The sequence below is a fragment of the Nomascus leucogenys genome, chromosome 18 (genome assembly GCF_006542625.1).
Source record: "Nomascus leucogenys isolate Asia chromosome 18, Asia_NLE_v1, whole genome shotgun sequence".
NCBI lineage: Eukaryota > Metazoa > Chordata > Mammalia > Primates > Hylobatidae > Nomascus > Nomascus leucogenys.
In genome coordinates, this window is record NC_044398.1 from 18,368,154 (window position 1) to 18,395,397 (window position 27,244).

Consider the following 27,244-nt stretch of genomic DNA (forward strand, 5'->3'; position numbering starts at 1 on the left):
CCTCCCGGGTTCAAGCGATTCTCCTGCCTCAGCCTCCCGAGTAGCTGGGATTACAGGCACCCCCCACCATGCCCGGCTAATTTTTATATTTTTAGTAGAGACGGTGTTTTACCATCTTGGCCAGGCTGGTCTCAAACTCCTGACCTCATGATCTGCCCACTTCAGCCACCCAAAGTGATGGGATTACAGGCATGAGCCACCATGCCAGGCCGATAAAATTAACTTCCTTAGTGTTACAGAACATTCATAGAGACCAAAATGACAGAATATTATAAAGCAAAGCAAGGAACTAGGTGAAGGATGACTACTTGATAAACACAGTTTATCACAGTGAAGCCCAGTATGCATCCCCTATGTCAGTCTGTTCCAAAGAAATAACAAAAAATGAAACATTTATAAATTTATTTTTAAAACACAAGAAAAACTAAACAATCTATTCAGTCTAGCTTTTTTCTAAGTGTAGGGAGCTGGTGGTAAATTTATGACCACTACAGAAATAAAAAATATAAAAAACAAACTCAGCCGGGCACAGTGGCTCATGCCTGTAATCCCAACACTTTGGGAGGCTGAGGCAGGTGGATCACTTGAGGTCAGGAGTTCAAGACCAGCCTGGCCAACATGGTGAAACCTCGCCTCTACTAAAAATACAAAAATTAGCCATGCGTGGTGGCTCATGCCTATAGTCCCAGCTACTCAGGAGGCTGTGTCACAAGAATCATTTGAACCCAGGAAGCAGAGGTTGCAGTGAGCCAAGATCGCACCACTGTACTCCAGCTTGAGCGATAGAGTGAGACTCCATCTCAAAAACAAAACAAAACAAACAAACAACAACAAAAAAAACAAACTCAACTCTAACAGCAAGACAAGCCTTTTTTTAAACTACTAAATATTTTTAAAATACATGTGAAAATCCCATTAGAGGGCAGGGCATGGTGGCTCACACCTGTAACCCTAGCACTTTGGGAGGCCAAGGCAGGAGGATCATTTGAGTCCAGGAGTTCGAGACTAGCCATCCTGGGTGACATGGCAAAACATCATCTCTACAAAAAATACAAAAATTAGCCAGGCAGGGTGGTGTGCACTTGTAGTCCCAGCTACTCAGAAGGCTGAGTTGGAAGGACTGTTTTAACTCAGGAGGCAGAGGTTGCAGTGAGCCTAAATCACACCACTGCACTCCAGTCTGGGCAACAGAGTGAGATCCTGTCTCAAAAAAAAGGAGAGGAAAAAAAAAGTAAATGAGATCAAAGCAGAAACTAGCACACACAAGTTAAGGAGCCTGCTGTAGTTATACAGCTCAATTACGGCCAAACTGGGATTCACATCCAGGCTCATTATATCCTTCAAACCACAAGGAATAGGTCCAAAGAACTAACTACTCCAAAGCTTTATGACTCACAAATCTTAAAGCATTTTTTTTTTTTTGAGACGGAGTCTCGCTTTGTTGCCCAGGCTACAGTGCAGTGGCATGATCTCGGCTCACTGTAACCTCTGCCTCCTGGTTCAAGCGATCCTCCTGCCTCAGCCTCCTGAGTAGCTGGGATTACAGGCACCCACCACCACGCCTGGCTAATTTTCATATTTTTAGTAGAGATGGTGTTCCACCATGTTGGCCAGGCTGGTCTCAAACTCCTGAGCCAGTGGATACAGTGCCTCAACCTCCAAAAGTTCAGGGATTACAGGCATGAGCCACCATGCCGGGACCCCCTTAAAACAAATTTTTTAGATCACAAAATGTTACAAAATATTGAAAATATTGAGAGAACATTGAGAATATTAGTATACATGGAAGTCGTGCCTATTTAAAGAAAAATAAAACTCTGCCTGTTTAAACAAAAAAAAGGAGCCGGGCACGGTGGCTCACGCCTGTAATCCCAGCACTTTGGGAGGCCGAGGTGGGCGGATCACAAGGTCAGGAGATCGAGACCATCCTGGCTAAAACGGTGAAACCCCGTCTCTACTAAAAATACAAAAAATTAGCCAGGCATGGCGGCAGGCACCTGTAGTCCCAGCTACTCGGGAGACTGAGGCAGGAGAATGGCATGAACCCGGGAGGCGGAGGTTGCAGTGAGCCGAGATCACGCCACTGCACTCCAGCCTGGGTGACAGAGCGAGACTCCGTCTCAAAAAAAAAAAAAAATAGAAATCAGATAAAAACCCTCCAATGGCTTCCATTCTAATCAGAGCAGCAGCCAAGTCCTGACCAGGATGATAAGGCTCCAGGGGAACTACTGCTGCTATTCTCCTATTGCACTTTGCTCTAGCCATCACACTGGTTCGCTGAGATACTGCACACACAGCTAGTATGTGTCAGCCACAGGGCTTTTGCCCTGTTTCCCCTACCTGGAACATTCCTCCTACAGACAGCTGTACGGCTCACTACTTCATTTCCTTTAAGCTTCTGCTCAAATGCTACCTTATGAGAAAGGCCTTCCATGAACATTCTATGGAATATCCCTGCCACCACTACCTACCTATTCTCCCTTTCTTCTCGTCTTCCTCATTGTTCGGCACTGCATTAATCACAGTCTGGTCCCCTGCTGTTTACTTGTGCAGTAGTATAGAAACTCCACAAAGTAGGCAGCTGTATGTTTTGTTTTGTTTTTGCTACCATGATCCAAGCACCTAAAACATTACTTGGCATATATTAGACACCCAATAAATATTTGCTAAATGAATAACAGAAAAAAACATATTTCCCCTGTAAAAGTATAACAATGCCACTTTGAGGAAAAAAAAAAAAACTTGAAAATACACGTAATACACATCCATATGACGGTCAACACGTGATACAGACTATATGCTAGTAACACAGAGAAATACACATGAAAGAATCAAATGAGGCCAGGCACAGTGCCTCATGCCTGTAATCCCAGCACGTTGGGAGGCCGAGGTGGGAGGATCACTTGAGGTCATGAGTTAGAGACCAGCCTGGCCAACATGGTGAAACTCCATCTCTAATAAAAATGCAAAAACTAGCCAGGTGTGGTGGCACACACCTGTAATCCCAGCTACTCAGGAGGCTGAGGCAGGAGAATTGCTTGAACCCGGGAGGTGGAGGTTGCAGTGAGCCAAGATCACACCATTGCACTCCAGCCTGGGGGACATAATGAGACTCCGTCTCAAAAAAAAAAAGAAAAAAAAGAATCAAATCAAAAAAATTAGGACCCCCAAAATATTTATAAATTGATTACTTTATAAGAAAATACAGGCCAGGCATAGTGGCTCACACCTGTAATCCCAGTACTTTGGGAGGCTGAGGTGTGTGGATCACCTGAGGTCAGGCGTTCAAGACCAGCCTGGCAAACATGGCAAAACCCCGTCTCTACTAAAAATACAAAAAATTAGCCGGGTATGATGGTGGGCACATGTAATCCCAGGTACTTGGGAGGCTGAGGCAGAAGAATTGCTTGAACCCGGGAGGCAGAGTTTGCAGTAAGCCGAAATCATGTCACTGCACTCCAGCCTGGGCAATAGAGCAAGACTCTGTCTCAAAAAAGAAAAAAAAAAAAGAAGAAAGAGGCTGGGCACAGTGGCTCACGCCTGTAATCCCAGCACTTTGGGAAGTTGAGGCGGGTGGATCACCTGAGGTTAGGAGTTCGAGGCCAGCCTGGCCAACATGGTGAAACCCCGTCTCTACTAAAAATACAAAATTAGCCAGGTGTGGTGGCAGGCGCCTGTAATCCCAGCTACTTGGGAGGCTGAGGCAGGAGAATCGCTTGAACCTGGGAGGCGGAGGTTGCAGGGAACCGAGATCAGTGCCACTGTATTCCAGCCTGTGCGACAGAGCAAAACTCCATCTCAAAAAAAAAAAAAAAAAGAAAGAAAGAAAAAGAAAATACATATCTACATATAAAAAATAAGCTATCATAATAATAAAAATAAAATTTTCTATTCACTGGGTTCTTTTTGTCATGGAAAGATACTTAGGACCATAATTTATAAAATAAGCAAGCAAAACAGCTAATTGTAATTACTCAATCTTTTAAAAACTTTGATTCAACACAGAATGGCATCCTGGTCTAAAAATATGAAGACTATATATATAAACAAAATATGTTTCTTACAGAGAGAGCTGCATCTGAGGGAAGTCAGTCGAAGTGTTTTTATGCATGAAATCTCCTGCCCATTTACAAAATGAGGGAAGATAGTCCTCTACTTCTTGTTTTATTTCATCTTGACTTAGATTTAAGTGGTACCTGCCAAAAATATAATAGTAAATAGACTCAGATTTAAGCAGTACCTGCCAAAAATATGATAGCAAATATGAAAGTATAAATATGAGAAAAGTAAATGAGGACAAAAAAATACATATAAGCAACCCAACTGTTCGTCAGCCAATAAATGGATAAACAAAATGTGGCATACTCCATACAATGCAGTATTATTCAGCTATAAAAAGGAAGGAAATTCTGACATATGCTACAACATTGAAGAACCTTCAGGACATTATGCTAAGTGAAATAGGCCAGTCACAAAAGGACTAATATTCATATGAGGTACCTACAGTAGTGAAAATCACAGAGATAGAAAGTAGAATGGGGGTTGCCAGAGGCTGGGAGGAGGAAAGAAGGGGGCGTTATTGTTTCAAGAGCATAGAGCTTCAGTTCGGGAAGACGCAGAGTTCTGGAGACAGATAGGGTGATGGTTGTACAACAAGGTGAATGTACTTTGCCTCTGAACTGTACCCTTAAAAATGGTTAACATGGGCAGAGAGCAGCGGCTCATATCTGTAATCCCAGCACTTTGGGAGGCGGAGGGGGGTGGATCACAAGGTCAGCAGTTCGAGACAAGCCTGGCCAACATGGTGAAACCCCGTCTCTACTAAAAATAAAAAAATTAGCCAGGTATGGTGGTGCATGCCTGTAATCCCCGCTACTTGGGAGGCTGAGGCAGGAGAATCACTGGAATCCAGGAGGCAGAGGTTGCAGTGAGCCGAGATCGCACCAGTACACTCCAGCCTGGGCAAGAGAACAAGACTCCATCACACATACATACATACACACACACACACACACACACACACACACACACACACACACACCTGGGTAAGAGAACAAGACTCCATCACACATACAGACACACACATACAAGTTAACATGGTAATTTTTTTTCTTCTTTTTCTCTTTTCTTTCTTTTTTTATTTTTTGAGACAGGGTCTCACACTGTCACCCAGGCTGGAGTGCAGTAGCGCTATCTCGGCTCACTGCAACCTCTGCCTTCTAGGCTCAAGTGAGTCTCCCTGCTCAGCCTTCAGAGTAGCTGGAATTACAGGCACACACCACCACGCTAAGCTAATTTTATTGTATTTTCAGTAGAGATGGGGTTTCACCATGTTGGCCAGGCTGGTCTCAAACTCCTGGGCTCAAGCAATCTGCCCACCTTGGCCTCCCAAAGTGCTGGGATGACAGGCATGAGCCACTGCGCCTGACCTAATATGGTAATTTTTTTTTTTTTTGGATACGGAGTTTCGCTCTTGTTGCCCAGGCTGGCGCGATCTTGGCTCACTGCAACCTTTGCCTCCCAGGTTCAAATGATGCTTCTGCCTCAGTCCCCTGAGTAGCTGGGACCATAGACATACAAGACGCCCAGCTTATTTTTGTATTTTTAGTAAAGACGGGGTTTCACCATGTTGGCCAGCCTGGTCTTGAATCCCTGACCTCACGTGATCTGCCCACCTCGGCCTCTGAAAGTGCTGGGATTACAGGGGTGCGCCATCGCACCTGGCCTAACACGGTAATTTTTATGTGCATTTAATCACAATTTTTAAAAAACATCCAAATAACACCAAGCATGGTAGTGTGGAACTATAGTCCCAGCTATTCAGTAGGCTGAAGTGGAAGGATCTTTTCAGCCCAAAAGTTTGAGGTTACAGTGACCTGTGATCTCACCACTGTACTCCAGCCTGGGTGACAGAGTGAGACCCTGTTTAAAAAAAAAAAAAAAAAATCCAAATAACACTGAAACAGTGACATGACATCAAATTTCAGATAATTTGCTCTAATTCATACCATGGTCTAATTGGAAGAGTCCCAGTTACGCCTTCGGGATAAAAAAAATGGAGATATTGCTCCTGAAACCAAGCAATGGAAAGTAGAAATGTAAAAGAGAAAACAGGGTCATATGGACAGAAAGGCAGTAACAGCCTTACAACATGAAAGGATAGTATATAGGAATGTTAACTTCTTTTTTTTTTTTGAGACGGAATCTCGCTCTGTCCCCCAGGCTGGAGTGCAGTGGCGCGATCTCGGCTCACTGCAAGCTCCACCTCCCGGGTTCACGCCATTCTCCTGCCTCAGCCTCCCGAGTAGCTGGGACTAGAGGCGCCCGCCACCGCGCCCGGCTAATTTTTGTATTTTGTAGTGGACACGGGGTTTCACCGTGTTAGCCAGGATGGTCTCGATCTCCTGACCTCGTGATCCACCCGCCTCGGCCTCCCAAAGTGCTGGGATTACAGGCCTGAGCCACCGCGCCCGACCAGGAATGTTAACTTTTTTTTTTTTTTTGAGACGGAGTCTCGCTCTGTCACCCAGGCTGGAGTGCAGTGGCGCAACCTCGGCTCACTGCAAGCTCCGCCTCCCGGGTTCACTCCATTCTCCTGCCTCAGCCTCCCTAGTAGCTGGGACTACGGGTGCCTGCCACCGCGCCCGGCTAATTTTTTTTTGTATTTGTAGTAGAGACGGGGTTTCACCGTGTTAGCCAGGATGGTCTGGATCTCCTGACCTCGTGATCCGCCCGTCTCGGCCGGAATGTTAACTTCTTATGTGAGAAATCTACAGCAACAAAAAAACCCAAGTCTCAATTTTTCAGGGTTCTTACAAGGTTAAAATTATGTTGTAACAATATGAATACATTATTTATCATTTTCCTTTCATGAGATTACAGTTGAATTTTCTGAGGGTACATGACATAAAACATAGAAATATTTTGAATGCGAAGAGAAGCAGATACAAGAATCCACGATCTTATATGAAGTCATACATTTAAAACATTTGCAAAAATAGAGGCTTGGTCTACGCCCATACCACCCAGAACGCAGCCAATCTCATCTTATCTCAGAAGCTACGCAGGGTTGAGCTTGGTTACTACTTGGACGGGAGACCACCTGGGAATATTGGGTGCTGTAGCTTTAAGAAAGAAAAAAAATCAGCCAGGCTTTGTGGCTCATGCCTGTAATCTCAGCACTTTGGGAGGCCGAGATGGGCAGATCACCTGAGGTTGGGAGTTTGAGACCCGCCTGACCAACATGGAGAAACCCCGTCTCTACTAAAAATACAAAATTAGCCAGGCATGGTGGCGCATGCCTGTAATCCCAGCTACTCGGGAGGCTGAGGCAAGAGAATCGCTTGAACCCAGGAGGCAGAGGTTTTGGTGAGCTGAGATTGTGCCATTGCACTCCAGCCTGGGAAACAAGAGTGAAACCCCATCTCAAAAAAAAAAAAAAAAGAAAAGAAAAAAAAAAATAGAGGCTGGAGGATTGTTTGAGGCTACAGTAGGTGATAATTTCATCGCTGCACTCCAGCCTGGGCAACAGAGAGACACCTTACCTCAAAACAAATAAGGAAGAAAGAAAGCAAAAAGAAACTGAAAACAATGTAAAACAATGACATTCATTACATTTTTTTACAATAGTTTTTTTCATTAAAATGTTATGTTAACAAGCATAGATTGATATTTTTAAATGAATATACATTTTAGGCTAGGTGCAGTGGCTCATGCCTATAATCCCAACACTTTGGGAAGCTGAGACGAGCGGATTACTTGAGGTCAGGAGTTCAAGACCAGCCTGGCCAATATGGTGAAACCCCGTCTCTACTTACAAACACAAAAATTAGCCGGGCGTGGTGGCAGGCACCTGTAATCCCAGCTACTCAGGAGGCTGAGGCAGGAGAATCGATTGACCCAGGAGGTGGAGGCTGCAGTGAGCCGAGGTCATGCCATTGCAATCCAGCCTGGGCAACAGAGCAAGACTGTCTCAACAACAACAACAACAACAAAAATGAATAAACATGTTAATTTCAAATGAATTAATAAACATGTTTTACTTTCTAGTACAGTAATTAATCATAGATATAGCCCACATAAACAAAAGCTCTTTCCAGTCTTTAATAAATTTTTAGTGTAAAGGGGTCCTGAGAGCAAAAGTTTTGAGAACTGCTGTTATAAACTTACCCTCCCAGGATGATTATTCCAGTTCCTTCTTTATGTTTAAGCTCTGCAATCTTAATAACTACTCTAGGGTGGTAGGGGCTTATCAGTTTGTATATAAAATCACACCTAGGTTTGAATCCTAACTCTGCACTACCAGATATATGACTAAGAGCAAGTCACTGTTAATTAAGCCTGTTTCCTCATCTGTAAGAAGGAGATAATAACTACCTTACAGAGTCAGTCTGAGGATTAAATAGAACAATGTATGTAAAGAACTTAGCTGATGGTAAGACCTCATTAAAGTATAGGCTGGGCATGGTGGCTCACACCTGTAATCCCAGCACTTTGGGAGGCCAAGGAGGGTGGATCACCTGAGGTCAGGAGTTTGAGACCAGCCTGGCCAACATGGTGAAACCCCATCTCTACTAACAAATGCAAAAAAATTAGCCGGGCGTGGTGGCGCACGCCTGTAATCCCAGCTAAAGAGAAGGCTGAGGCAGGAGAATCACTTGAACCTAGGAGACAGAGGTTGCAATGAGCTGAGATCATGGTGCTGTACTCCAGCCTGGGCGACAGAGCCAGATTCAAAAAGAAAAAAAAAAATCATTAAGATGTAAAAACCTGGCAGGGCATGGTGGCTCACGCTTGTAATCCCAGCACTTTGGGAGGCCAAGGTGGGTGGATCTCCTGAGGTCAGGAGTTAGAGACAAGCCTGGCCAACGTGGTGAAACCCCATCTCTAATAAAAATACAAAAATTCAGCCAGGTGTGGTGGCAGGCGCCTGTAGTCCCAGCTACTTGGGAGGCTGAGGCAGGAGAATGGCGTGAACCCAGGAGGCGGAGCTTGCAGTGAGCTGAGATTGTGCCACTGGACTCCAGCCTGGGGGACAGAGGGAGACTCCGTCTCAAAAAAAAAAAAAAAAAGATGTAAAGACCATGATGATAACCATAAAGACAGTGCTAACTATAGGTCAGCACTATTCCAGGCGTGGTGGCAGGTGCCTGTAGTCCCAGATCAGATACTCGGGAGGGTGAGGCAGGAGAATGGCGTGAACCCAGGAGGTGGAGCTTGCAGTGAGCCTAGTGAGCCACTGCACTCCAGCCTGGACGACAGAACAAGACTCCATCTCAAAAAAAAAAAAAAAAAAAAAAAAAAAAGATACAACTTACAATTTTTCTCACTTGCTTAAGGGAGCACCATAATAACACATTCATCAGACATTGAGACTTCAGGATACTACACATTTACCATATAACTGTGCAATATTTCTAACACCAAATTTAATAAGCTGTTACTTTCCTAGGTTTCTGCCACCTCCAGCTTACCAAGACTGACAGAGCAGAGTTGTGTCAGCCCTCTGAGAGAGCCAGTCCAATAGAGAAGACAAAATTAGCAATGCTAGCTCTGCCAAAATTGTCTTAAGCAAAATAGCAACCACAGGTTGAAAGAGAAGCTGAAAATTCCTCAAGCCAGGAAGCAACTGCTAATACCAAGGCATCCAAAAAGATCTAGAGAAACACACATTTGGCTGGGCACGGTGGCTCACGTTTGTAATCCCAGCACTTTGGGAGGCCGAGGTAGGCGGATCATGAGGTCAGGAGATCGAGACCACAATGAAATTCCGTCTCTACTAAAAATACAAAAAATTGGCCTGTAGTCCCAGCTACTTGGAGAGCCTGAGGCAGGAGAATGGTGTGAACCCAGGAGGCGGAGCTTGCAGTGAGTCGAGATTGTGCCACTGCACTCCAGCCTGGGCGACAGAGCGAGACTCTGTCTCAAAAAAAAAAAAAAAAAAAAAAAAAAAAGAGAAACACATTTAGAGTACTAAAGGTGAAGGTTATCCTTGCAAAAGGCTATTTGAAATCAGGCAGTTTCCAGTTGATTAAAAATTATGTATATGACCATATGGTCTCACAAAGTCTCATATATTGCCAGTAGAAATGTAAATGGGGACAATGTCTATAAAGAGCAGTTTGGTAATATGTATCAAAATTTTAGGCCAGGCCTGGTGGCTCATGCCTGTAATCCCAGCACTTTGGGACGCCGAGGTGGGTGGATCACTTGAAGTCAGTAGCACAAGGCCAGCCTGGCCAACATGGCGAAACCCCGTCTTCACTAAAAGTACAAAAAAATTAGCCGAGTGTGGTGGCTCGTGCCTGTAATCCCAGCTACTCGGGAGGCTGAGGCAGGAGAATTGCTTGAACCCAGGAGGTGGAGGCTGCAGTGAGCTGAGAGCAAGCCACCACACTCCACCCTGAGCGACAGAGCAAGACTCTGTCTCAAAAACAAAACAAAACAAAACAAAAACTGGTAAGGTAGGCCAGGCACGGTGGCTCATGCCTGTAATCCCAGCACTTTGGGAGGCCGAGGCGGGCGGATCATCTAGGTCAGGAGTTTGAGACCAGCCTCAACATGGAGAAACTCCATCTCTACTAAAAATACAAAATTAGCCAGGCGTGGTGGTGCATGCCTGTAATCCCAGCTACTCAGGAGGCTGAGGCAGGAGAACTGCTTGAACCTGGGAGACAGAGGTTGTGGTGAGCCGAGATGGCGCCACTGCACTCCAGCCTGGACAACAAGAGCAAAACTCCACCTCAAAAAAAAAAAAAAAAAAAAAAACTGGTAAGGCAAGCCAGGCATGGTGGCATGTACCTGTTGTTCCAGATACTCAGGAGGCTGAGGTGGGGAGAAACACATGAGCCCAGTCGTTTGGGCACAGCCTGGACAGCATAGCAAGACCCCTATCTCCCCTCCAAAAAAATACTGTAAAGCTGCATTTTTTTTTTTTTTTTTGAGACAGAGTCTTGCTCTGTCACCCAGGCTGGAGTGCAGTGGTGTGATCTCGGCTCACTGCAAGCTCCATCTCCCGGGTTCACGCCATTCTCCTGCCTCAACCTTCCGAGTAGCTGGGACTACAGGCGCCTGCCACCATGCCCGGCTAATTTTTTGTATTTTTAGTAGAGACGGGGTTTCACCATGTTAGCCAGGATGGTCTCAATCTCCTAACTTCGTGATCCGCCTGCCTCAGCCTCCCAAAGTGCTGGGATTACAGGCGTGAGCCACCGCACCTGGCCGTAAAGATGCACTTTGAAACTAGTTTCATCTTATTCCCAACCCCATATAATTCTCAGTATACCACACTGTTTCTAGAACTAATGCAAAAAAGTTCTTTATACATTCTCTGAAAGTAGTTAAGGAATCTGTTATGCACATGTACAAAATATTTAGGTATTTTTACCCAAAAAGTTCCTGTTGGGCAATTTCAGAAACTCTTCACAGAGTTCCAACAGTGTACTAGAACTATGAAATCTGCATTTTAGATTACACTAATTTATATTGGATAGTCTACACAAATACTTTATAGTTTCTAGGACAGAAGTTATATAATAAAATTATACCTGCAGTTCTTCTTATAACTACTTACATTTCCTTCAAATGTCTTAATTCTTGAATTGTTTGAAAAGCAAGTTCTTGTAGCTTTTCTGGGGCAAAGCTATTGTTTATTGCTTTTTGAAACACCTCGTGGAGAACCGTACCAATTAGCATTTGGCGTGTGGCTGGATCAGAGCTCTACAAAAGCAAATCACACAATTTATTTCACAACATATTAATAGACACAATTGTATATTTATTACCTAATCTATTAAACCACCATAGCCAAAATGCACTGGTAAGACGAATGCCAAAATATTAAACAACTTTTTTTCTGGTGGGTGGAATTATAAGTGACTTTAACTTTCTTCTATTCAGAATTATCTGAATTATTGTATGAGTTATCTTTTTTTTTTTCTTTTTTGAGACAGAGTCTTGCTCTGTCACCCAGGCTGGAGCACAGTGGCACAATCTCAGCTCACTGCAACCTTCACCTCCCAGGTTCAAATGATTCTCATGCCTCAACCTCCCAAGTAGCTGGAATTACAGGTGTGTGCCATCATGCCCGGCTAACTTTTTTGTATTTTTAGTAGAGGCAGGGTTTCACCATGTTGGCCAGGCTGAGTATGAGTTACTTTTAAAATCAATGTTCTCCATTTTGAAAAAAATTAAAATAACCAATATTTAAAAATTCAAAATATTCTCAAATAATTAATATTTAAAGTACTGTTCTCTTATTTCACTTGATAATCCACCCAATAGAAAAGTCAATAAAGGCATAGCTGATAAACTCATGTAAGTAAAAGATACCATTCAAACATAAAATGTAAACCTACTTAGCAGTAATGTTTGGGAAGAAAAAAAATTTTTTTTAACCTACAGCAGAGATTTTTGGCAAGAAATTTTTCTCCACTCAAAAAGAAACACTACATTTCTTGATTAATTCTTGTATTAGCCTAGACCTCTTTTTTTTTTTTTCCGAGACGGAGTTTCGATCTGTCACTCAGGCTGGAGTGCAGCCACGCGACCTTTGCTCACTGCAAGCTCTGCCTCCCGGGTTCACACCATTCTCCTGCCTCAGCCCTCTGAATAGCTGGGACCACAGGCGCCCGCCACCACGCCCGGCTAATTTTTTTGTATTTTCAATAGAGATGGGGTTTCACCGTGTTAGCCAGGATGGTCTTGATCTCCTGACCTCGTGATCCACCCGCCTCGGCCTCCCAAAGTGCTGGGATTACAGGTGTGAGTCACCGCGCCCAGCCCAAAGTTTTTTAAAACTTAATATTCAGGCCAAGCACAGTAGCTCATGCCTATGGTCCCAGCTACTATGGAGGTTGAGGTGGGAGGATCGCTTGAGCCTGGGAGGTCAAGGCTTCAGTGACACATTGCACTCCAGCCTGGGTGACACAGTGAGACTCAAAATAAAATAAAATAAAAGTACATGTTTCAAGAAAAATAAATAAAAAGCTGGGTGTTGGGTACATGGGAGTTTATTACAATCATCTCTTTGTATGTTTGAAATAGCCCAAAATACATTGTTTGTTTGTTTGTTTGGACACAGTCTCGCTCTGTCACCCAGGCTAGACTGCAGTAGCATGATCTCAGCTCACTGCAACCTCCATCTCCCGGGTTTAAACGATTCTCCTGCCTCAGCCTCCTGAGTAGCTGGGACTACAGGTGCACACTACCACACCTGGCTAATTTTTCTACCAAAATACATTTTTTAAAAGCGATTTGCACATTTATTTTTAGTTTAGTGGGAATCACATGAAGCCAGGTTTGGAAATGTCTAGGTATGTTTAAAAGTTTATCATTTAAATTAATTTTCTTATTATAATTACTTATTTTATTAAGCCCTGAACAAGATTCGAAGGACTCAGGCACCTGGCCTTTAGTCCTAGCACTGCCACCTCATAGTTATGCGGCTAAGTCACTTAACCTCTCTGAGCCCATTTTCCTCATCTATAAAATGCAGCTGATTAATACCATTTATTTTATAGGGTTGCTGGGAGGATTAAGTGAAATAATAAATGTAAAAGTGCTCCGTAAAACTCTCAGACCCTGCAGAAACATTAACTGTTACTATTACTTACCCTAAAAGTTTCACTCAGGACAGCTCTTCTCATACATCGAATACTACTGGCTATGCTTGTGCCAGAAATCAGCATGTCTGGATACAGAATCAAATATCCAAAATCTTTATCTATTATCCAAGTATCAGATGTGTAGTCTCCCTCCAAATGAATGATATCTCCTGGCTCTACTGGAACAGAACACCTGAAAGTAAAGCAAAGTTAAAGTATAAATACATTGCTTAGGTTCCTACATTTAAACGTATTAGGGAGGCTTCAAAAAAATAAATGAGTATTTTATCTGAAGAAGAAAAAAATATTTCTAAATTTCTGGGTCTTTAAAAAAAAAGTCAAATACCAGGATACAGTCTTCTAAAACAACTCCTAGTCATTCTACCCCTTTCTGTGTGTCAAACACATCTGAGAATACTCAAGGGTCTTCTATAAATCCCAAAGGGAAAACAACTTAGTGCCAGTAAAGTCTATTGCAAAAGCTATCAAAAAACCTTTGCTAATGTAATATATAGCTCCAATTATGAATTGGGTTGTTTTAATAATTAATTCTTTCTTAAGACTTTTAGGAAATCTACAGCTTGTATAAGTCTTGAAGCATGAAGCCAAACCCAGTGTAGCAAGAATAAAATCAAACTCAACTAGTTGAAACTAGGCCAGGCACGGTGGCTCATGCCTGTAATCCCAGCACTTTGGGAGGCCGAGGCGGGTGGATTACCTGAGGTCAGGAGTTCAAGACCAGCCTGGCCAACATGGTGAAACCTTGTCTCTACTAAAAATACAAAAATTAGCCGGGCGTGGTGGCGGACATCTGTAATCCCAACTACTTGTGAGGCTGAGGCAGGAGAATCACTTGAACCCGGGAAGCGGAGGTTGCAGTGAGCTGAGATCGCGCCATTGCACTCTAGCCTGGGCGATAGAGCGAGACTCCATCTCCAAAAACAACAACAACAAAAACAAATTAATTCACGGCTTAGACGAAGAGTCAAAGTTAGACCTCTAGCTTTTCTGCATCTACACTCCACCCCTCACATACCACACTTTGAGTAGAGAAATCTAAGGCCTAAGAATGTTCATATGTTTTAATTAATTTTGCTTTTAGTTAAAACTAACATGCGTTTAAACTGCAATCTTAGAATGTACTGGGAAGGCCGGGCGCGGTGGCTCATGCCTGTAATCCCAGCACTTTGGGAGGCCGAGGTGGGCGGATCATGAGGTCAGGGGATCGAGACCATCCTGGCTAACATGGTGAAACCCCATCTCTACTAAAAATACAAAAAAAAAAAAAAAAGAATGTACTGGGAAATAGGAAGCAGTCATTAATAAGGTCCTTTGTACGTGATTTTCTTTTCTTTTTTTTTTTTTTGAGATGAAGTTTCGCTCTTGTTGCCCAGGCTGGAGTGCAATGGCATGATCTCAGCTCACTGCAACCTCCACCTCCCGGGTTCAAGCGATTCTCCTATCTCGGTCTCCAGAGTAGCTGGGATTACAGGCATGTGCCACCATACCCAGCTAATTTTTTTTTATTTTTAGTAGAGACGGGGTTTCTCCATGTTGGTCAGGCTGGTCTCAAACTCCTGACCTGAGGTGATCCACCTGCCTTGGCCTCCCAAAGTGCTGGGATTACAGGTGTGAGCCACCACGCCTGGCCCACGTGATTTTCAAATGACAACAAAAGTCAATTTTTGGAATATGAGACTTGAGAGACAGGAGTAATAGATACAATTTTCATGAGAATTAGGCTAGGATCAAATCTACTCCCTTTTAAACAATTAAATTGTAGTAACATTCACAGAAGCCATTTGATAAGTTTTACGATGGTACCCTTAAGATTTGAGTCGGTGCTCAAGTCACATAAAAATTACCAGTCATTCCTAAGGATGCATAGTTCTTTATTTTCTAGTGACTGTGAAGCAGTGATGACCAGGCGCTTTTCACAGTTTCCCTCTTTGTTCTGTACAGTATTGACTGCCAACACCAGGTACCGGTTATCCATTCCTCGGCTCAGAACTGTTCTTGGAAAGGAAGCTACCACTTTCTTCTGAAATCTAAAGCATACACATACAAAACTATTTTAGCACAACCATGAAATAAGAATACATCCAATATGTTTTATCTACAAACCAATCTTCCAGTTTTCTAGGTTTCTTTCTTCTGAAAAGCTTATTGCAATGACATTTAGACAAAATAGGTAAAATTAAGAGAGCAAAGGCACAGAAGAATTCCTATTACAAAAACTTCCCAGAAGTAATGCCATTTCAAACACGCTCATGATAAGAGATTTTCCATTTTAGTTTCTGCAAGGAGTTCTGTGGGACACTCATTACAACGAGGATTAAGAATAAACTGGAAGCCAGGCATGATGGTGCACACCTGTAGTCCCAGCTACTCAAGAGGCTGAGGTGGAAGGACTGCTTGAGCCCAGGAGTTTGAGGCTGCAGTGAGATACGATCATGCCACTGCACCCCTTCCTGAGCGACAGAAAAAGACCCCGTTTCTGGGGGAGAAAAAAAAAAGGAAAGTATAAATTGGATAATATTAAAGAAGAAATTTCTACCACTGGTGCAAGCCTTCCCAAAGTACAAGTAAAAGGAGATGTTTTGGACACGATCCTTTTTGTAAATATGAGACTTATGTTACGGAAAAGGGTAGTGTCCGTGGTTCACTGAAAGTCCTATCATGAGCCACAGAATTGTACTTAGAAATAATTTAGTCCAACCGGCTAACGTAAAGCCAGAAATCTTTCGATAAAATCTCACTGGACAGAAAGCGGGCTTAATACTATCAACTTAGCTCAATCCTTTACAGAGTAATTCAGAACTTTATTACTTATATTTATAGTGGGTAAGTCAATTTCTCAATACTTTCATCCATCGGTCCAAGCTGTCTAAAATTATGCAAAATAATAATCTCTCAAGACAACAGCCCTTCTCCTATTAAGTATCTCTTAAGTCTTCCCCGTTTGACTGAGGCATCAGTGAGGGACCAAAGAGGGTCCAAAGTCATTACCTCTCCAGTGATAACATCAAACGCCTTTCACATTACCCTGCAAGTTATCTTGTTACCTGACCGTAGGTTCTAGTATTTTGCAAACGCTTTATTCCTGTACTCCACCTAACCTCAGGCCATGAATTTCCCAAGATTGGCTATGATGCCTTAAAGATGTTTCTCAAAAGGTATTGCTGATCAAAAGCCCAAACGCAAAAGTCCCTCAACGCTAATTAGCATTATTGCTATAATATTGAAAGTAATTCCACATTATGACCGTGGTTAACTTCCTCTGATCATTTATATACACCATGCTGAGGGTGCAAAGATCTCCCAAGGATAAGTTAATCCAACTAAACATCGAGAAAAGCCTAGGGCGGTTGCAATTTCCTGTTATAAAAACATTTCAGGGGCCGAAACTCCTCAACTTAGGGAGAGAGGTGAAATCAAGGGAAACAATGAACTGCTGGGCGAGGGAGAGTCCAGGCTCTGGCTGAATGTGGCCCCAAAGAACACCTTGGGAGGCGGGCCCCGACTCTGGAGGCTCGTCGGGTGCCCAGGGAGCTGCACCGGGTCCCTGGGCCCCGGGCCGGTCAGTCTGAGGCGGTGCGGACGCAGCCTCTCCCGCTCCTTCTTTCAAATCTCCCGCTTTGTTCCCACACCCTCCCCCCTCTCCGCTCACAGCTCCGCCGGCAGCTCCGCCTCCTCCCAAAAACTCTTCTCCATCAGCAGCTCCAGTTCGTTCAGCTGCTCCATCCTGGACGCGGGGATCTCAAACTGTAGACAGAACAGACAGCGGAACCGGGGGAAACACAGAAAAGTTAAAAAAGGGAAAGAGGCGCGAGTCTGCGCGCCTCGCGCGCATGCGCCAACCCGCAGAGGTCCCAAATGACCTGCGCCAGGCCGCCCCTCCCGCGCCGGCGCGTTCCACGTGGGGCGCCTCACCTGAGCAGCAGGACTCTGGCCCCTGCCTTTGCTCCCTTGTTTAGGAGTGGGGATACAGGGAGTCTTCATATCTGAAGCAGACTAAACGCTCCTGCCTTCCCTCTTGACACTCCAACCCGTGTCCGACACACGCTTAGTTTGAACACAACCATTTGTAGTTGCCCAAAACCAGGCGTCCCTGGTTAGCCTTCAGAATTGTGCACTCCCTGGGAAACAGCCTCTCCCCTTTTTTTTCAGAAAACTCGTTGAGAAAATAGAAACTGTCGGACAGGAACTCCTTGATCATGCCACGGCTAAATCTACAAAACTTCTGGCCAGGCATGGAGGCTCACGCCTGTAATCCCAGCACTTCAGAGGGCTGAGGCGGGAGGATCACGAGGTCAGCAGTTGAGACCAGCCTGGCCAACATGGTGAAACCCCATCTCTACTAAAAATACAAAAATTAGCTGGGCGTGGTGGCACGCACCTGTAATCCCAGCTACTCGGGAGGCTGAGGTAGGAGAATAGATTGAAAACGGGAGGCGGAGATTGCAGATCCCGCAACGGCACTCTAGCCTGGGCAGAGCCAGACTCCGTCTCCAAAAAAAAAAAAAAAAAAAAAAATTCTACAAAACTTCTAATATCTGCACCATTCTTCATAACCTCTTTCCACTTTTTCAATAGCAGACAAAGTGTTCTTCTGGTTAAAGGGCAATCGCTCCACTTGCACTTGGCATCCCAGGGCTTCAAGCATTCTCAAAAGCATCACTTCTTCAATTATTCTCTTGTATCATCGGCCTCGCCCTCACTATTGGATTGAGCCTCTAATATGGCCTGGTGTCTCCCATTTTTAAAAGATGTTTCCTTGCTGGGCGCAGTGGTATGCACCGATTTTTGATATTTATATACTTCTCTCTTCTGGAGGCATTGACTAGAACATCCAGAGCCATGTTAAGTATCAGTGGTATAATTCTTATCCTTATTTTTGTTATTCGTTTTTTAAATGGATAAAATGCGCCGGGTGCCCGGTGGCTCAGGCCTGTAATCCCAACAACTTGGGAGGCCGAGGTGGGTGAATCACTTGAGGTCAGGAGGTAAAGACCAGCCTGGGCAACATGGTGAAACCCAGTCTCTACTAAAAATATAAAAATTAGCCGGGTGTGGTGGTGCATGCCTGTAATCTCAGCTACTCAGGAGACCGAGGCAGGAGAATCACTTGAGCCTGGAAGTCAGAGGTTGCAGTGAGCTGAGATCATGCCATGTACTCCAGCCTAAGTGAAAGAGTGACTCAGTCTAAAAAAAAAAAAAAAAAATTGGCAAAAAGTTAATACATTTATCATGTACATGGGCTTTCAAATATGTACACACTGGAATGGGAGTTATTCTATTAGTATTTGTCCCTGATATCAACAGCTTTATGACCTACCTTTGCAAGTGATATAACATCATGGTAGTCACAGGCCTACTCAGCCAGATTCAAGGGAAGGGGAACACAGTTCCTACCTCTTGATGGGATGAGTGTCAATGACACATAAGAAAAGCATATGGGGCCTGGTGGCTCACGCCTGTAATCTCATCACTTTGGGAGGCCGAGGCGGAAGGATCATCTGAGGTCAGAAGTTTGAGACCAGCCTGGCCAACATGGCAAAACCCCATCTCTACTAAAAATACAAAAATTAGCCAGACATGGTGTCACATGCCTGTGATCTCAGCTACTTGGGAGGCTGAGACAGAAGAATCGCTTGGACCTGGGAGGCAGTGGTTACAGTGAGCAAGATTGTGCCACTGCACTCCAGCCTGGGCAACAGCGAGACTCCATCCCCAAAAAAAATAAAACCATATGAATTAGGATGTGTTCTGGTCATTGTTGGAAAGTATAAAGGTATACTCTGACAAAATGTCCTTTATTAGATTGAAGAAGACCCCTTTGTTCTAAATATGATTCATTTTGATAACGAATAAATGCAGGATTTTTTCAAGCAGTTATTGTATCTATAGAAGGACTGTATGGTTTTTCTCCTTTATTCTGTTATTATGAGAAGCTTTACCACCGATTTCACAATGTTAAAAAAAACTTTGCATTCCTAGGATAAACCCAAATTGGTCATGACATAATAAACATTTTATGTATTGCTGGATTTGATTTGCTCTGTTGTTAAGAATTTTTCCATCTATGTTGGTTTTTTGGTTGTTTTATTTCTTGAGACAGGATCTTGCTCTGTCACCCAGGCTGTAGTGCTGTGGCACAATGACAGCTCACTGCAGCCTCGATCTGTCAGGCTCAAGTGATTCTCCCGTATCAGCCTCTCAAGTAGCTGAGACTACAGGAGTGTGCCATCACACCCAGCTAATTTGTTTTTTATTTTTAGTAGACACAAGCTCTTGCTGTGTTGCCCAAGCTGGTCTTGAACTCCTAAGCTCAAGCAATCCTCTCAACTCAGCCTCCCAAAGTGCTGGGATTAGGGGTGTGAACCACTAAACCCAGCCCATCTAAGTTCTTGAAGGATACTGATTTGTAATTTTCTGTTTTATAACAGCATTGTCAGGTTTGGGTATCAGGGTTATACTGGCATCATAAAATGAGTTGGGAAGTGCTCTCTTCTAATTTCTAGAAGTTTCTGAGATTATTCCTTAGCTATTTAGTACACTTCACTACCTAGCCCTGGAGTTTTCTTTGTGGAAAGGTTTTGTTTTGTTTTGTTTTTGAGATGGAGTCTCACTCTGTCACCCAGGCTTGAGTGCAGTGGCGTGATCTCGGCTCACTGCACACTCCACCTCCCGGGTTCACACCATTCTCCTGCATCAGCCTCCCAAGTAGCTGGGACTACAGGTACCCACCGCCACACCCAGGTAATCTTTTGTATTTTTAGTAGAGATGGGGTTTCACCGTGTTAGCCAGGATGGTCTCGATCTCCTGACCTTGTGATCCGCCCGCCTCGACCTCCCAAAGTGCTGGGATTACAGGCATGAGCCACCACGCCTGGCCCTGTGGAAAAGTTTTTGATAATGAATTCAATTTATTTTATTTTATTTTTTTTTAGACAGATGTTTGTGCTTGTTGCCCAGGCTGGAGTGCAATGGTGCGATCACAGCTCACCACAACCTCCGCCTCCTAGGTTCAAGCGATTCTCCTGCCTCAGCCTCTCAAGTAGCTGGGATTACAGGCATGTGCCACCACGCCCAGCTAATTCTGTATTTTTAGTAGAGACGAGGTTTCTCCATGTTGGTCAGGCTAGTCTCAAACTTCCAACCTCAGGAGATCCACCCGCCTCGGCCTCCCAAAGTGTTGGGATTACAGGCATGAGCCACCACGCCCAGCCCTCAAATTCTTAATTTTTTGAGACAGGGTCTCACTCTGTCACCCAGACTGGAATGCAGTACTGCGATCACAACTCCCTGTAGCCTTGACCTCCCTAGACTCAGTTGATCCTCCTACCTCAGCCTCCCAAGTAGCTGAGACTATAAGTGCACATCACTATGTCCAGGTATATTTTTAAAAACAGACACAGGGGTCACTGTGTTGTTTGGGCTGGTCTCAAAATCCTGGGCTCAAGTGATCCTCCCATTTTGGCCTCCCAAAGTGCTGGGATTACAGGCATGAACCACTACGCCTGGCCTCACTTTCTTTAACTGGCTATGCAGATTTTCTGTTTCATCTATGTCAGTCTTGGTTGAATTTTTCAAAGTATTTTTCCATTTCATCTAAATTGTCAAATTTCTTTTTTTTTTTTTTTTTGAGACAGGTTCTGGCTCTATTGTCTAGGCTGGAGTGCAGCCTAATCCCGGCTCACTGCAACTTTCCCCTCCCAGGCTCAAGCCATCCTCCCACCTCAGCCTCCCAGGTAGTTGGGACCACAGGCGTGCTCGAACACACCCAGCTTATTTTTTATTTTTTGTAGAGACAGCGTTTAGCCATATTGGCCAGGCTGTACTCCAACTCCTGAGCTCAAGCTGCCCACACACCTTGGCCTCCCAAAATTCTGGGATTACAGGTATAAGCCACCACACACGCCTAGCCCTTAATATCTTTTAAACATCTGTAGGATCCACAATGATGTCCTCTTTCTCATTCTTGAGATTTGGGGTTTATTTTCTCTATTGTCTTTTTTATTTTTATTTCTGTTTTTCTGTTTGTTTTGTTTGTTTTTGAGACTGAGTTTCGCTCTTATTGCCCAGGCTGGAGTGCAATGGCGCGATCTCGGCTCATTACAACCTTCACCTCCCGGGTTCAAGGAATTTTCTTGCCTCAGCCTCCCGAGTAGCTGGGATTACAGGCTTGTATCACTACACCTGGCTAATTTTTGTATTTTCAGTAGAGACAGGGTTTCTCCATGTTGGTCAGGCTGGTCTCAAACTCCTGACCTCAGGTGATCCACCCGCCTCGGCTCCCAAAGTGCTGGGATTATAGGTGTGAGCCACTGTGCCCAGTCTTTTTTTTTTTTTTTTTTTTTTTTTTTTTTTGAGATGGAGTCTCGCTCTGTCACCCAGGCTGGAGTGCAGTGGCGCAATCTCGGCTCACTGCAAGCTCTGCCTCCCGGGTTCACGCCATTCTCCTGCCTCTGACTACAGGCGCCCGCCATCACACCCGGCTAATTTTTTTGTATTTTTAGTAGAGACGGGGTTTCACCGTGGTCTCGATCTCCTGACCTCGTGATCCACCCGCCTCGGCCTCCCAAAGTGCTGGGATTACAAGCGTGAGCCACTGCGCCCGGCCTGCGCCCAGCCTTTTATTTCTGCTTTAACTGCAAACCATCGCTGACAAAGCAGTGATCTTTGTAAAATCATAATCAGACAATGATACTCACCAGCTGAAAATCTTCAATAGTTTCCCATTGCATTTTTTTTTTTTTTTTGATATGGAGTCTCACTCTGTTACCCAGTCTGGAGTGCAGTGGCGTGATCACAGCTCATTGCAACCTCCGCCTCCTGGGTTCAAGCAATTCTCCTCCCTCAGCCTCCCAAGTGGCTGAGATTATACATGTATGCCACCATGCCCAGCTATTTTTTGTATTTTTAGTAGAGACAGGGTTTCACCATCTTGGCCAGGCTGGTATCAAACTCCTGACCTCAGGTGATTCGCCAGCCTCGGCCTCCCAAACTGCTGGGATTACAGGTGTGAGCCACTGCACCCGGCCTTCCCACTGCATTTAGAATAAAAGACAAAATCACTACCATATCCTGTAGATGGCTACATGATCTGGCCTTTGTCTATTTTTTTTTTTTTTTTTTTTTTTTTTTTTGAGATGGAGTCTTACTCTGTCACCAGGCTGGAGTGCAGTGACTTGATCTCAGCTCACTGCAATCTGTGCCTCCTGGGTTCAAGTGATTCTCCTGCCTCAGCCTCCCGAGTAGCTGGGACTACAGGTGCACACCACCACGCCCGGCTAATTTTTGTATTTTTAGTAGAGATGGGCTTTCACCATGTTAGCCAGGATGGTCTTGATCTTTTTTTTTTTTTTTTTTTGAGATGGAGTCTCACTCTGTCACCCAGGCTGAAGTGCAATGGCGTGGTCTCAGCTCACTGCCACATCTGCCTCCCAGGTTCAAGCAATTCTACCGCCTCAGCCTCCCGAGTAGCTGGGATTACAGGCACGTGCCACCACACCCGGCTAATTTTTGCATTTTTAGTAGAGACGGAGTTTCACCATGGTCTTGATCTCCTGACCTCGTGATCCGCCCACCTCGGCCTCCCCTTGTCTATTTCTTTAACCCCATCTGTTGCTACTCCTTCAGGAACAATACTTCAGTCACACTGGCCTTTTGGCAATTCCATTGTCAAACCAAACTTTTTCCTGTTTCGGGGTTTTTGTACCTGGCGTTCTCTTCACCTGGGCCAGACTTTCCCCAGAACTCTTTGCATGGCTGTTTCCTTTTCATCCTCCATGTGTCTGTTGAATGTATATATAGCACATCAAAGAAACCTTTCCTTGACCATTCTCAGGTAGCTTATTTACTGTTTTCGTAAGCACTTTCCACAAGCTATAATAATTTTATTGCTTGGTATGTTTATTGATGTTCAAATTTAATGACATGTTACAGTTTCATTTGAACAGTGTATTACTGTATAGCATCATAGCTAAAAGAACAGGCTCTAGATTCAGACCGGCTGAATTTGAATCCTAGATCCGCCAATTACGTGAACCTGGCCAAGTAATTTAATCTCCCTAGGAATCTTCCTAGGCCTCGATTATTCCCATCTGTCAAAAAGAAATATTAAATGGTACTCATATCATAGTATTGTAATGGAGATTGAGCTAAGGCATCAAAGGTGCTTAAAACAAGGAATGCCACATAATTCTTCAAGAAATATACATAATTGTTATTATTTATCACTGGTTTCTAGTGCCCAATACGGTGTCTGGGATTCAAAGAATAGATGTGAGGAACTATGTAAAGTGTATGCTTGCTATACAAGTGTGTCAAGTATTATTGATCCAAATCTGCAAGGCACCCCATTAATTGTACATAGTTTGGGAATAATCCTTGGGGAAAAAAATAAATAATTGTACATAGGGTTTTTTAAAAAAACATTTTATATAAAAAAATGAGACAGAGTCTTACAGTGTTGCCCAGGCTGGGCTCGAACACCTAGGCTCAAGTGATCCTCCTCACTCAGCCTCCCAAAGGGCTAGAATTACAGACATGAGTCACTTCACCCAGCCATAAAAACTATTCATAAGTTTTATTATATATATATTAATGATATGTATACATATATATTTTTATTTTATATATTCATTTATTTTATTTTTTTTTTTTGAGACAGTCTCACTCTGTCACCCAGGCTGGAATGCAGTGGCGTGATCTCGGCTCACTGCAACCTCCACCTTCTGGGTTCAGGCAATTCTCCTACCTCAGCCTCCCGAGTAGCTGGGACTACAGGCACCCACCACGCCTGGCTAATTTTTGTATTTTTAGTAAAGATGGGATTTCACCATGTTGGCCAGGATGGTCTTGATATCCTGACCATGTGATCTGCCCGCCTCGGCCTCCCAAAGTGCTGGGATTACAGGCGTGAGCCACCACGCCCAGCCAGGTTTTATTATATATTTGCCACTCATGCTGGCAAATCAGCAATAAGTTATTTCTGCGAAACAAACCAAATGACTTTATTTCTAAATTGTTTATTTCTTGAACTATTTGTGCTTCATTTCTCCCTGCTAGAACATAAAGTCTTCAAAAACAGGGACTAACCCTTCCTTCTACCCACCAGTAAACATCACTGAGTACCACTCTGACGCCATACCCTGTGCTCCCTGCCCTTGAAGGAACCAGATGTTGGGATGTGGGGACATTGATAAACAGGCAGTTAGCATAAAGTGTGGCACATACTCTATTAGAGAAATACCTGGTGTTATATGCTGATTTGGGGACCCAAATCAGATTGCAAGTACAGCTAACAAGCCTCCCAAAGGAAGTCCTTCATAATGCTGACACAAGGTCTGGCACACAATTGGTGCTGAATAAATGAATGGTCAGTACCACGGTGAAGAATGGAATGAGGACAGGAGCACTGGCTCATGCCAGTAATCCCGGCATTTTGGGAAGTCGGGGTGGGCAGATCACTTGAAGTCAGGTATTCAAGACCAGCCTGGCCAACAGGGCAAAACCCAGCTCTACTAAATACACAAAAATTAGCTGGGCGTGGTGGCGGGTGCTTGTAATCCCAGCTACTCGGGAAGCTGAAGCAGGAGAATCGCTAGAACCCAGGAGGTGGAGGTTGCAGTGAGCCAAGATCGCACCACTGCACTCTAGCTTGGGCAACAGAGTTAAGACTCTCGTTAAAAAAAAAAAAAAAAAAAAAAAGAATGTAATGAGATATTATTAAACACATCCAGTAACTTCTCCACCTTCTACAGGTAATCATTGAGAACTAGGAGGTATACCTCACTTATCAATCCAGAAACCAGACCACTGTCCCATTCTACAGACCAGAGAGCTATACCCACTGACAGGTGGAAGAGAGGAACAATAAACATCAAAAAAGAAATAAAATGTCAGTCTTCAAATGGAAGATAACCTGGCAAGATGCATTTTGGGTAAATCTTTGGGTTTATATCTGTGTTTATCAGATATAAACACAGTCATTATTTTAAATATTATTACATTCTGACTTATGTTTAGCATTTGTGCTTCAATATGTAAACGGTTAAAAGAAATTGTCAAAACATGGATAAAATTTATTTTTAATATCCTCTGTATTCTATAACATATAGAATGCAAATTTTTATTTAAAAGATATTTGCAATCCCCTTTTACTGATAACATAACTGAGGTATCTTTTTTTTTGTTTTTTTGAGATGGAGTCTTGCTCTGTCGCCCAGATCTCCGCCCGATCTGGGCCCACTGCAAACTCCGCCTCCCAGGTTCAAGCGATTCTCCTGTCTCAGTCTCCCGAGTAGCTGGGACTACAGGTGCGTGCCACCATGCCCGGCTAATTTTTTGTATTTTTAGTAGAGACAGGTTTTCACCATGTTAGCCACGATGGTCTCGATCTCCTGACCTCGTGATCCACCCGCCTCAGCCTCCCAAAGTGCTGAGATTACAGGGGTGAGCCACCATGCCCAGCTCGATACTTATTTTATATACTTAAATTATCTTAAGATTTAATAACAATAATTAGCTACAGTGTGGTCTAGAAATGAAAATATACAAATGGTTTTAAGAACACATGTATTTCTTTTCTTTTTTTTTTCCTTTTATACAGTCTCACTCTGCCGCCCAGGCTGGAGTGCAATGGCACAGTCTTGGCTCATTGCAACCTGTGCCTCCTGGGTTCAAGCAATTCTCCCTGCCTCAGCCTCCCAAGTAGCTGGGATTACAGGTGCCCGCCACCATGCCCGGCTGATTTTTGTATTTTTAATAGAGACAGGGTTTCTCCATGTTGGCCAGTCTGGTCTCGAACTCCTGACCTCAGGTGATCCACTCACCTTAGCCTCCCAAAATGCTGGGATTACAGGCGTGAGCCACCACATCTGGCCAAGAACACATGTATTTCTACCTACTGGTACACTTATAAATCATACAAAGATACATACTTATTTTTAAAATAAAGACTTTCAAAATGAAACCAGCTCATCAAATTTTTACCAAGGTATGACAAGAAACCTTTTATGTAAAGAAATAAAAATTGAAGCAAAAATAACACTTTCAACTTAGTTTTCCTTCTTTTGTTTGAAAGAAACGGGGTCTCACTATGTTGCCCAGGCTGGTCTCGAACTCCTGGGGTCAAGATATCCTCCCGCCTCAGCCTCCCAAAGTGCTAGGGTTACAGGCAAGAGCCACCATGCCTGGCCTCAACTTAGTTTTCTAATGTCTCCTTTTTTTCTGAGATGGAGTCTCATTCTGTCACCCAGGCTGGAGTGCAGTGGTGTGATCTCGGCTCACTGCAACCTCTGCTTCCCGAGCTCAAGCAATTCTCATGTCTCAGCCTCATGAGTAGCTGGGACTACAGGCACGAGCCACCACACCGGCTACTTTTTGTATTTTTAGTAGAGGTGGGGTTTCACCATGTTGATCTTAAACTCCTGACTTCAGGTGATCTGCTCAACTCGGCCTCCCAAAGTGCTGGGAATAAAGGCGTGAGCCACCACACCCGGCCTTCTAATGTCTTTAAAGTCACATCAAAGGGCCGGGGCGCCGTGGCTCACGCCAGTAATCTCAGCACTTTGGGAGACCAAGGTGGGCAGATCATGAGGTCAGGAGATTGAGGCCATCCTGACTAATAC

General features: G+C 44.0%; 2 protein-coding genes across 3 annotated transcripts in view; both read right to left on the reverse strand.

The window, feature by feature from the left end:
- DNA2 (DNA replication helicase/nuclease 2) overlaps nucleotides 1-17,874 on the reverse strand; it is a 59,864-nt gene extending 41,990 nt beyond the window's left edge. The window contains exons 1-6 of the mRNA XM_030798144.1: nucleotides 17,538-17,874; nucleotides 17,275-17,369; nucleotides 15,470-15,652; nucleotides 13,614-13,797; nucleotides 11,573-11,718; nucleotides 4,065-4,196 (exon numbers count right to left, since the gene is read on the reverse strand). Coding sequence (XP_030654004.1) covers nucleotides 4,065-4,196; nucleotides 11,573-11,718; nucleotides 13,614-13,797; nucleotides 15,470-15,652; nucleotides 17,275-17,369; nucleotides 17,538-17,606 — 809 coding nt within the window. The 5' untranslated portion in view covers nucleotides 17,607-17,874. The remainder of the gene's footprint in view (nucleotides 1-4,064; nucleotides 4,197-11,572; nucleotides 11,719-13,613; nucleotides 13,798-15,469; nucleotides 15,653-17,274; nucleotides 17,370-17,537) is intronic.
- An 898-nt stretch (nucleotides 17,875-18,772) lies between these two features.
- The window catches only part of SLC25A16 (solute carrier family 25 member 16), a 56,037-nt gene continuing 47,565 nt past the window's right edge, over nucleotides 18,773-27,244 (reverse strand). Inside the window, exon 10 of one of the 2 annotated variants that reach the window (XM_030798147.1) lies at nucleotides 18,773-18,809. Coding sequence is in view for 1 of the 2 variants with exons in the window: in XM_030798148.1 (XP_030654008.1) it covers nucleotides 18,788-18,809 (22 nt within the window). In the remaining variant the exon portion in view is untranslated. The remainder of the gene's footprint in view (nucleotides 18,810-27,244) is intronic. The other variant, XM_030798148.1, reaches the window with a different exon arrangement.